The 11463-nt window shown below is 44.4% G+C and overlaps 1 protein-coding gene across 1 annotated transcript; it reads right to left on the bottom strand.

The window, feature by feature from the left end:
• Positions 1–190: 190 nt before the first annotated feature.
• Positions 191–11446, bottom strand: ZAP3 (protein). Its single transcript, XM_089475997.1, has 12 exons — positions 11286–11446; positions 10857–11211; positions 7611–10795; positions 3439–3976; positions 3289–3353; positions 2757–3228; positions 2505–2693; positions 2165–2353; positions 1407–1523; positions 1106–1157; positions 927–1042; positions 191–861 (listed from the first exon to the last, which is right to left on the bottom strand). Exons 2-12 carry the CDS (start codon positions 11184–11186, stop codon positions 700–702), a joined length of 5415 nt encoding a protein of 1804 aa, XP_089332123.1. The 5' UTR covers positions 11187–11211; positions 11286–11446; the 3' UTR covers positions 191–699.
• Positions 11447–11463: the final 17 nt, after the last annotated feature.

The raw sequence follows: 11463 nt of genomic DNA, 5'->3' as shown, positions 1-11463 counted from the left end.
GTCTCAGGCTGTACACAATAATATATATTTAGACTACATTTTATATTTATACTACATTATATATTTATACTAAATTTTTTTTTTTTTTTTTTTAATCTTATAAATAATTTGCTTTTTGAAGTGCTTGAATGCATGGTTTTTAAAGAGCATAACTCAAAAAGAAAAAGGAAAAGGACAAAACAAACAGACAAACAAACAAATATTTGTTACAACAACACAAAGAAACAATACACACACAATAGATAAAATGTAATTGTATAAAAAAGTTGAGTTCAGTGGGTACTGTAAATGCATATAAGTCAAGGAGTTTGACATCATTGATAATTGCCTACATCCTATTATTAGTAATTATGTAATAATAGAATACATACTTGTTTGTCATGCATGCATGATGTGTTGGAAATTGAGCCCAATTCATATTGGAAATGGTAGATGATTGCATTGTTGGTTTGCTTTTTGTTCGCTGGGACACGCGACATTTGGATGCATGCGAGCTTTGTGTTAACAAATTAAAGCTGAACTACCTAACTAGAATACGATCAGCAATTAACAAAAGAGCTTAAAAAAAAAAAAAACCAAAAAAAAAAATTAAGCTATAAATCCAATTTGATGAGGTCGCATGGCATAGACGATTCCATTTGTGACATGTCACTCAGTTGGCAGCCGTTGCCAAATCGGATCGAAATGGATCCAGCCTGATTAGCGCCTTTTGTGCACGCGTTCAATGTACTTGGTTTTGTTGAGTGCACGATTTCCCGCATTGGGATCCATCATGCGCTTCCAATCGGTTTGCCCCACCACAAAGCCAATCGCACGCATTTTTTTCTGGGCTCGCCTTTCCTCAATGTCCGCCCAGCGTACCTAGAGAGCATTGATAGGCGAGCTTTAGGCAAATACTGTATAAATAGATGCCATCTGGCACTTACGCGTTTCTTGCCATTCGAGCTGCCTGTGGGCGGCTCCCATTCATCCAGCTGCAAATAGTCAGCCATGCTAGCGGCTTTGCGCTTGTGCATCAGGCGCTTCGTGCCATCGAGACGGGCTGAAGTTGAGGGACATTAGGCATAAAGCAAAGGAGAATGGCTTTCAACTTGACAGCACTTACCCAGATTTTCCTCCGTGGTATCATTTTCCCACTTGCTTTTCAGAAAGCCGCACTTTACACAACCAACATACATGCCAAGAAAATCGTACAATAAAAGAACATATATAGATATATTTTTGGATTAGCTACAGCCACACACACAAATACAGAGACAGAGACAGAGGCAGAGAGTAAAAGAGATAGAGATAGAGAGAGAGAGAGAGAGAGAGAGAGGCATAAAGCACACAGCACGAGAGCCAGAGAGCTTATGCCCACAGTGGGAGCAATTAACCATGATTTGGTTAATGCTTGAGACACTTACATCGTTGGCCGCATCAGCGCTATTGCTGTCCTCATCGGGGGCAGCGGCAGCTGCAGCGGCTTGGGCATCGCTGGCACCCTCCTCGGTTGCTGGCTCCGCACTATTGGCATTATCATCCTGCAATGAACAAGCCACAATAAATCAACAACATGTTTGCTTGACCAGCGCTCCAAAAACCATTTACTTAGTTACTTAATTTCAAAATATTTCGTGAAGCGGGCATTTTTCGATAAAATGATTCATATATTGGTACAACAACGCAATGCTCTATTTGTATTGAACAGATTTACAGTTTTGCATTTGTATAGTCGTGCATATGTATGTATATATCAACATGTACGCAATACATACATATGCCACACACAGTCATGTATAAATATTGTAGAGACGAGTTCAAGAGAATCTTAGTCTAAAGAGCTGTCGTGGCCATTGGCATTGCCAGCTAAGCTATACTCGTGCTTACACTACAGACTGCTCGTATATATATATAATTCAACTATATAAATATTGATATAGATATAGATATAAATAGATATATAATTGTAAACACAAGTATTATGTACTATTTACTATTGTAGACTGCCAGTGTCAGACACCGACAATAGTGCCACACACTCACTCACACAGACACACACGCACACGCACACGCACACCCAAATTTGCTGTTGGCCCGACGAATGATCAGGCTGGCGGCTGTGGCCGTGGCCGTGGCCGTGAGCTGTGGTGAGCCGTAGATTGCATTACAGCATCATAGTTACCGTTGCCATGTTCTCAACATCTTCCATCTCAACAACGTTCTCCAGCAGCGACGAGACATCCAGCTTAATGTACTGCATCGGCGTAGTGCACCAATTGTCCAGCACAGCACGTATATCGTGCTCGCTACGCTGATGGCTGTTACGTCCCAGGCACGTCTCCACATCGCAGTGCATGTCCACAATGTAGGGCTGTTGGGAAAATGAAAGCCATCAGCATCGATTCGAGCGAGACAGGTTGAAAGAGAGAGAGGGAGAGAGAGAGAGAGTGAGTAGAAAAGAGCAGGACAGAGATAGAGAGGGAGTGGGAGAGGGAGAGGGAGACAGTTTTTGAGCTGCGTACCACAAAATTCGAGTCTTTAGCGTTGCAATAGAACTCGTTAAGTGAACGCAACGAATTATTGTTGCAATCAACAATAACAAAGTCATAGAGATTGTCGCTAAGTGTCTTCTTGAACGATTTGATCAGGTATTGCAAATAGGTCTCCTCCATGGCCTCATCATACTCGTAGAGTATCTCCTTCTTCGGTATCTGGAAATGGAACACGAATGAATACAATTTTCAGAGAGACATTGTCCACCCATCGACGCTCACCTTTTTGCCAGACTTGGGGCACTTCTCCTCGTAGTCATTTTCAATTATGAAGTAATCATCGATGCTGAGTATGCGAGGACTGGCGCCGCCCATTTCCACCTCCTTCTCCTTGATCAGTCGTGCCACATACGACTTGCCACAGCCCGGCGGACCACGCAATATGATGCAAATGCGTTTCGGACGCATCAGACGACCCGGCGGCAGCAGCACCTCATCAATGGATATGGTATTGCGATGCTCATGCGCTGGTATATTCATTTCCAGCAAACTGGCATCTGCCGTTGGCTCTGGTATATGTTGATTGGCCGCTGCTGTCGATGGGAACAGAGCGGTGGGTGGTTCGCTCAGCATGCGACGCTGTGGATTGGCTGGAAAAGCTTTCGGTGGCACCTGCTCCTGAATTGGCGGCCTGATGAGCATTGGCGGCGGTGGCGGTGGTGGCGATTCCGCGCGCATTAAATCCGTTAGATTACTGCAATCAATTTGTGGCATTAGCAAAATGGATCTTTACGTATATCAAACTGAAACTTACTCCTCGCCATCGGATATGTCCTCGAGGTCATCGAGCTTGCCAACGGCCAGCTGCTGGCCATTCAACTAATGGATATATACAGAACGACATGACATTATATTCGCCCATTCTGGATAGTTTGCAGCGGGATTAGCCACCTTTGATACCTACCTCAGGGTCGGGCATCATAAACGAGTCCGCAACTTGCTGTTGTTGTTGTTGCTGTTGCTGCTGCTGCTGCTGCTGTTGCTGCTGCTGCTGTTGCTGCTGCTGTTGCTGCTGCTGCTGTTGCATTGCACGCTGACGATTCTTATTCTTCCTTTTGTTTTTCCTCTTGCTGCTGTTGCTGTTGTTGTTATTATTATTGTTGTTGTTGGTGTTGTTGTTGCCACACTTCTGGTTAGCATTCCGATTGAGGGGCCTAGCACTAGCTGGTCCAGCTACCGAGGCATGTCCATAGTCAAAGGTAACACCCGGCCTAAAGTCTGGCAGAGCTTGGCCTGGTCCTGGTCCCGATTCTGGTCCTGGTCCTGGTCCCGGTCCTGGGTCAACAGCAGCCATCCGATTGACAACCCCATCGGCCGACTTGTGGCCATAGTCGATGACCTTGGCGGCGGTGTTGCTGCTGTTCTGATAGTCAAACACTTGCATCGGACGATAGACGGATTCGCTGCTGCCGGCTCGCATCTCGTCTTCGGTTTGCTCCGCGCTGCAACGTTGCGTGACGCAGGGTCCAGGTTTGGTTTGTTTAACAGTTTTTTAATCAATTATTTGTTATTCGTTTATGTTTGTTTGTGTTTTTTTTTTTCAGTTTTTGTTGCATTTTGCATTTTTTTTTATTTGTTGGTTTTTAATCGGTTTAGTTTTTTTCGTATTTTTTTTTTTTTTCATAATTTTAAACCAGAAAGAAACACTTAAACTTTTACAAATATATTGCTATTGTCATGGGGCAAGCAATTGTAGCTTCAAGATATTTACATAACAGATCAAGAGACAAGGCAGAGGCAGAGGCAGAGCATGGGGCAGGGGCAGAGCAATGGGCAGGGTCAAACTTAATGGGGGCGAAGATTAGAGACTCTGAGTTCCTGTTGGAACAGCATAAATGCACTCTAAGGCAGTTCGGCTAAAGCCGAAGGCAATTTATATATATATACATATATACGTGATATATGCGTATATTCATCCAGATGGTAAAAATATAGTTGAGGTAGACATCATATTCGGCTATGCCGAAGTTGAAAGTTTTCCAAGCTTACGTAAAAATCAAAAGGTTCTTAAAGACGACTTTATAGAATAACAGAATAAACAGACTTTTCTGGTATTACATAATGTATATTCTTAAGCACAGACGGAGGACACCAGAACGGATTTGGCAAGACTGACAAGAATATCAATAATATATAGGCATATGACAGACTTCAAATTCGGAATCGCCCATCTCACATCGGACAACTGAAGGACCAATATCGTAATACCACAATCAGACCAAAATACTTTAAGACACATCCAATCTTCGACTCTTGCCGAAGTTCAGGCTTTGTCAATTAGTGTTAATAGTAGGGTTTGGTTTATTGGGATCAGCGCAAATTTTGCATAGAATGAGTCATATTTCTGGTAACTCTTCAAGTATTCTTTGTTTGTATTAATAGTGCTTATATAACTAAGATAAAATCGGCTCTGGACTTATGAATGTCAATAGTAATTGTGTCAATAGATAGATATTGCTTGGATATGAGAGACGACACACGGCTTGGAAAGTTCAAAGCATTTAGCATGGGGCGAGCCTTTTGGAGGGGGCAGGGATTAAACTAATATAATGGGGCGTGTCATATGTACGAGTTATATTTAAAAAGTATAGCGATGCATATACGATTTACGAGTTATTTGCATTCAGAATTTATATTAAGTTCATTATAAATCTCATTAAAAATAACTATTACTTTGGAAACTAATGCAATGGAATTAAGAATTTCCTCACTAATCGGACACCGTACTCCCCAGACCTATACCCCAGCTTTTTCTTGTTATCGAAACATTGAGATAGATAAATAGATCAGGACGGTACCAAGGAGAAGCTGATCAAGATTTGAAGAGTATTGGAAGACATTTTAGAACATCAAGACTATCCAGTAATTTCAAGCCATTGGAAATCGGACCGCATGGGACATTCAATTCAAAGTTACGGACGGATTCTAAAAGTAAATTTTAAATAAATAATACCATAGTTCTGTCCATAAGATTCACCCTTCTTGACATATGAAAATGCAAGCCAGCATTGTATATAATGTTTAAAATCATTTTATTAATTCAATGTATTCTTTGTTATTTCTTTTTATATCTCTGCGTAACTTTAGGTATTTGTGTACCATATTTATATATGTATATTATGTGTATGTAAATAGGTATTAATTATGCTAAATACATGGGGAATTTCTAGAAATCAAACTGCACTTCGTTGCTTCAGATAACTGAGGATTACCAATACACCTCGATAAAGTGAAAACTTCAAGTAGCATTCTCAAAAATATTCAATTAAATTTCAAGTAACTAAATTCATTGATTTCTATTGACAGCAAACAAAATAATTATGTTTTGGAGATCTTAAAAATTAGTTACGAGATTTTAGCTGTTAATGATTTACATAAATAGTAGTGTATATAAAATAACTGACAGAGAGAGAGAGATAGATAGATAGAGATAGAGAGAGAGATATTGACTTTTTGTTAACATTGATTTCTTCAGTTGTGTTATTGTATCTTAGATATGCGCTTGGAGAATCGAGAAGAAGGGCACGTATCTAGCTTGACCTGGGTCCGCGTTGCTGCTGCTGCATGCTTCTATTGCTCCTGTTGGAGTTGTCACCCCTACCACGAAACGACCGATTGCTATAATATATATATATACATATATAAATGCATTTATATATATATACATATGTGCATTGAGCATGGATCAAGTGAAATTCATAGCAATGTCAATTGATGTTTGTAATAAATATAGATATATATTTGTTGTGTGATTTGATTGATTCGATTGATTGTAATTTAAATTTTAGTTTTTATTTTGTTGTTTTTTATTTATATACATATTTGGGTGCATAAAAGTAGAAGAGAAAAAGAGAAAACGGGTAAGGAATCGAAATTCCAGCATTAACGACGAGATCAACAAAATGCCTGCACATTTAAGCTACAAACATAGAAAACGTATATGAGAACAGACTTATAAAGGACGGCGGGTCAATTTCGACTACTATCGGATGGTTCTGCCTTACGAGAGATATTCTTATCATACTTTCAAATCATTTGAAATCAGCTTATAATTGAGATAGTGTCACTTAGACCTAGGGATAGCTAACTGTGGGATTGGAAAGACATTCCTAAAATCATAAATTGAACAAAAATATTCGTCAGAATTTCATGTCAATCAATAGCTTTCTCAAATCATTCAAGTTCAATTAGTTAATCACATTTAACAGTTGTTTGCATTCTGAATTCAAACCTAGAAATCTCGGTCATTTTGGAGACTTTGTTATAGATTTGTGAGATATATAATAAACAATTGCAAGTTTTATATTCGATTTTGATAATTCAGATGGAGTTTTCTTAATGCTAGCTACAAGTTTGAATTGGGGCTGGAGTCGAATAGTTTATAGTTGGTTTTCATTCATTCAATGTTAATTTGCTTGTGGTTTCATCTCATTAGAAAAATAATTATTATATTTGTTGAATTGAGTTGTATATCGAGCCCCATCTCTCTCAATAAAAAAATAAAGATCTATGAAAATCAATTTATCATCGATCGGATAAGAATATCGCTATACTATCTAGACTATACTATTCTAGTCTTAAGGATCTGTTTGTCTTAAGACAATCTATGTAAGCAAGTATAAAAGTATTCAGCAATCATAATACAACTATACCAATCTTAAGTCTTAAGTCTTAAGACATATCATCAATAAATAAAGGAAAGGTAGCTGACTTGGAGTTCGAGATTACTATATAGTGCATTACGGCTAAGGTCTATTAGAAATTGTCTGATAAAGGAAATCAAGTTTTCCCGGGTTCCTCCCCATTCCCCCGGATTCATACAGTGAACTGTATCGAAATTAAAATCCTAATCAGACAGACAAAATGAGGACAATTATTAAATACTTCTGCTTTTATAATGCTCTTCATACTCAGACGGAATGCTTACAGAAATTCTACTTAATCCCCCAAAATTTACTCTACACATATAAATAGGAAAGACACGTGATAAAGAGCAAGAGTGAGAGTCTGGGTGGTCAGTGAAATAGAGAGAGAGAGTGAGACATATATAGTTAAGTACAACTTAATGACACATACCCATCAGGCCAAGGCTTGTTGTCGTTGTTGTTTCCTCCGCTGCCAAAGTTGTTGCGCTGATGTCCAAAGTTCTTTTGATGTGACTTGCCACGTGGACCGAAGCCGGGTCCATCATCAAAGTTGGGCGCTGGTCCTCCACTATTGCGTCTGAATGGATTTTCGTTGAAGTTGTTTTTGTTGTTGTGGGGGCCATTGAAGTTCGGATGATTGGGCCCGGGTGGGCCAAAGTTTCGATCGAAGTTTGCGGGTGAGTTTGGTCCGCCGAATGGTCCGGGACCGCCAAAGTTTGGACCGGGTCCATTCGGTCCACAGAAATTTGGTCGGAATGGACCAGGGCCGGGACCATTGCCGGGCCCATTGCCACGGAAATTGGGACCGAAATTAGGGCCAGGTCCATTGAAATTGGGATTATTTGGTCCACCCGGACCAAAATTACGTCCAAATGGCCCATTGGGTCCAGGGCAGCCACCGAATGGTCCTGGTCCGGGTCCGGGTCCAGGTCCGGGTCCCTGACGGCCACCAAAGTTAGGTCCTCCAAAGTTGGGTCCATTGGGCGGACCGTTGGGCCCATTAAAGTCAATGAAGTTCGGTCCCATGACCTGCGCACCGGCAGGCCCAAATGGCGGCCCATTATTAGGTCCAAATCCATGGGGTGCTCTTTGATCCGGACCCGGACCCTGACCTGGGCCTGGACCTGGACCCGAGCCTGGACCTGAACCGGGTCCAAAACTATCACGACCGCCATTATCCAGCATGTTGTGCGACTGTCCGTCCTGCGAGCCAGCTCTCTGATTATTCTTCTTCCTCTGCCACTCGGCAAAGCTCAGGGCGCGTCCGTCGCTGTCGGCATTATTGTTGTTGTTGCTGTTGGGCTTGTTGTTGTTGCTGGCATTTTCATTGCTCTCGCTTGACTTCTGCTGTCCCTGCTCCTGATCCTGCTGCTGGTCACGCTCTCGCCCCTGCGCCTGGGCAAGGGCCTGCGACAAATTGTTCATAAACTCGGGATCCTTGAGCACATGGCTAACATTATCCGGCAGAGGTTCGCTGACAGACGCTGGTTGTTCCTTCTTCTCCGCATCGCTGGCAGTGCGCTCGGTAGGCGATATGCGCGGCTTATCGATGACCACATCGAACAGCGATGGTATCTTCTTATTGTTATCCGCGCCCTTTGAATTCCCTGATTCAGTGGGCGGCGGCGGCGGCGCAGCAGTTCCGTCGGCAATAAAATCCAGTCCTGGTATGCCATCGTTCTTCTTGAATATGTTCTTCATGGGCGTATCGCCAGCTGTGTCTGCCCCCTTGCCCGAAGAGATCTGTGCCTCGGCCTCGTCGTCATCGTCGTCCAGTGAAATGATCAAAATATTCTCCTGTTTGGTCTGCTTGGCTGGCGTCGAGGTGTTGCCGCCGCCAGCGTTATTCTTGCGCTTGCCCAGTGGATGAGCTTTATTTGGTTGTGTTGTGGTTGTTGTTGTTGTTGCTGTTGCTGTCGACGCTGCATCCACATCCTGCGGCGTCTTTTGGGTAGCCGTCGACTTTGGCGGCTCCTTGCTAGCGCGTGAGCCCACTGGCATCGCTTTTCCATCCGCTTCGGATTGCGGTGAGTAGTGATGGGACGACTCATCTGGATTTGTACCATTGGCCGACTCTTGCTGCGGCTCCATGTCGTTCTCCTGCTTCAGGCCCGATTTTGGTTTCACATTTGTCTGCTGCGTTCGTTCGAAGTGCTCCCCATCGTAATGGTCATCCTCCTGCTGTTGTTCCCGATGAAATGGGGGTCCTTGTGGTGGCCCTTGTTGGTTTGGATTCTGCGCCTGACGTCGGCGTCGCATCTGCTCACGGCGCTCGGCGATCCGACGTCGCTGCTTCTCAAACTCCTCCTCATAGCGCCGATACTCATCGCGATCCGGATGGTTGGCATTGGCACGCTTCCAGTCCTCGAACTGCTTCTCCCATTGATCGAACAGCCGATCAAAGCTGGCCTCGTCCAAGTCCGGCGCACGCTGTTGCTGCTTGCCCTGCTGCTGATTGAAGTTTCGATTGAAGCCGTCGTCATTGAAGCTATTGTTCGGATGGCCAAAGTTACCGCCGCCTTGATGCGACCTATTTGGCTCCCATCGACCGCTGCGACGATTATTATTATTGTTGTTGTTGTTGCCAAAGTTAGGTGGACCACCTGGTCCTTGGCCTGTGCCATTATTGCCAAAGTTTCCGCCGTAATTGCTGTTCGATACACCAAAGTTGCCAGAGTTGGAAGGCCCAGATCCAGTAGAATCTTTACCCCCATCGTCTGGCCCAAAATGCCCTGGTGGAGCACTGCTGAACGGATTGTTCCGATTTATGTTGTTGTTGTTGTTGTTGCCAGAATTCTGTTGCCAGTTGCGCCGGTTGCCGAATTGACCTGGCCTATTAGGGCCCTGATTGTTGCTGTTGTTGTTGCCGTTATTGTTATTATTATTGTTGTTGTTGTTATTGTTGCTGCTGTTGTTGCTGGATTCCTTGCCTTGCCAGCGATTATTGCGCGCTGCGCCCTGCTGTTGCTGTTGCTGCGGTCCCACATCTGGTGGTGGCCCATCCCAGCGCGGGCGTGGCTCCGTTTCACTCATGTTTCCACTGCCCTTGCCCGGTGGTCCCTTTGACCAATTAGCATCCATTTGATTGGCCGAAGACGACGCCACAGGCGGAGGCGGCTGCATGAACGACGGCGGTGGCTGCTGTAGATTGGGAAACATATTGGGTTCTCCAGAAGTGGGCGGCTGATTGTAGCCTCCGGGCGGCATTTGATTGAATCGAGCCGGCGGCGGCGGTTGCTGTTGCCAATGATTTGGTGGTGGTTGTTGCTGATGGTGCATCGGCGGCTGCTGCTGCTGCTGGTAGGTCTGCGGCGGTGGCGGAGGCGGTTGATTATACATCTGAGGCTGAGCCATTATCTTGCCAGGCATCTGCGTCTGCGACTGGGGCGGCGGTGGCATTTGTGGCGCCACTGGCTGCATTTGCGGCTGTGCAAAGTATGGCTGCATGGGTTGCTGGATGGGCAGTTGTGGACCAATGGGAGTTGGCGGATAAACTGGCCCGATTGCAGGCACAGCCGAGGGCACGGGTGCAGCGACTGGCCCAATGGGCGCTGCAACCGGTGCAGGCGTAGGCACTGTGCTGACAGCTGCCGCAGCAGCCATTTCCCGCTTGTACTGTTTCACAAATAGAATCGTGTTTAAACGTTAGAATACATATTAAATAAGCGCAACTCACCTGCTCTCCATACTGGGCATGCCACTTGGCGTACTCTTGTTGGTAGGTCTGCCACTGCTGCCAGTGCTGCTGCAGCGCGTACTGCTGCTCCGGCGTCATTGCCGCATATTGCGCTGCCGTATACTGTTCATACGGATTGGTAGCAGCTTGAGCTCCGCTCGCGGGCATGTATGGTGCGGCAGCAGTTGCGGCAGCGGGGGCAGGAGTCGCGGAGTCTGATGGTGGCGGCGGCGGTGGTGCATCTGGCAGTGGAGGCGGTATGGCGGGTTGAGGCGGCGCTGCAGCTATTGGCGCAGCTGGCACCGCTGCGACTGGCCACTGATTCCACATTAGCGATACTTCAAATGGCAATTCTCTGCAACTCACGCACGAATGATTTGATATAAAAAGCTACACAAATGATTGTATGCTGATTATTGTTTAACCTACTTTTTTAATTGCTTTAGATCGGTTTTATATAAGTTTGTGCGGTCTTTAAATCGACAAGAAAATCAAAACCGAACAACAAAAAAGAGCACGCACTTCGCCATTTTTGGCTTGAAAACTAGAGATGAACGTTGTCATGTATGTTGATATTGTATCGATATGTTAAAGCAATCGAGCTCGA

The sequence above is a fragment of the Drosophila arizonae genome, chromosome X (assembly GCF_054131065.1).
Source record: "Drosophila arizonae isolate 15081-1271.41 chromosome X, UAZ_ARI_1.0, whole genome shotgun sequence".
Taxonomy (NCBI): domain Eukaryota; kingdom Metazoa; phylum Arthropoda; class Insecta; order Diptera; family Drosophilidae; genus Drosophila; species Drosophila arizonae.
The sequence above is the reverse complement of the archived record's forward strand: the minus strand, read 5'-3'. Positions and strand labels throughout refer to the sequence as shown.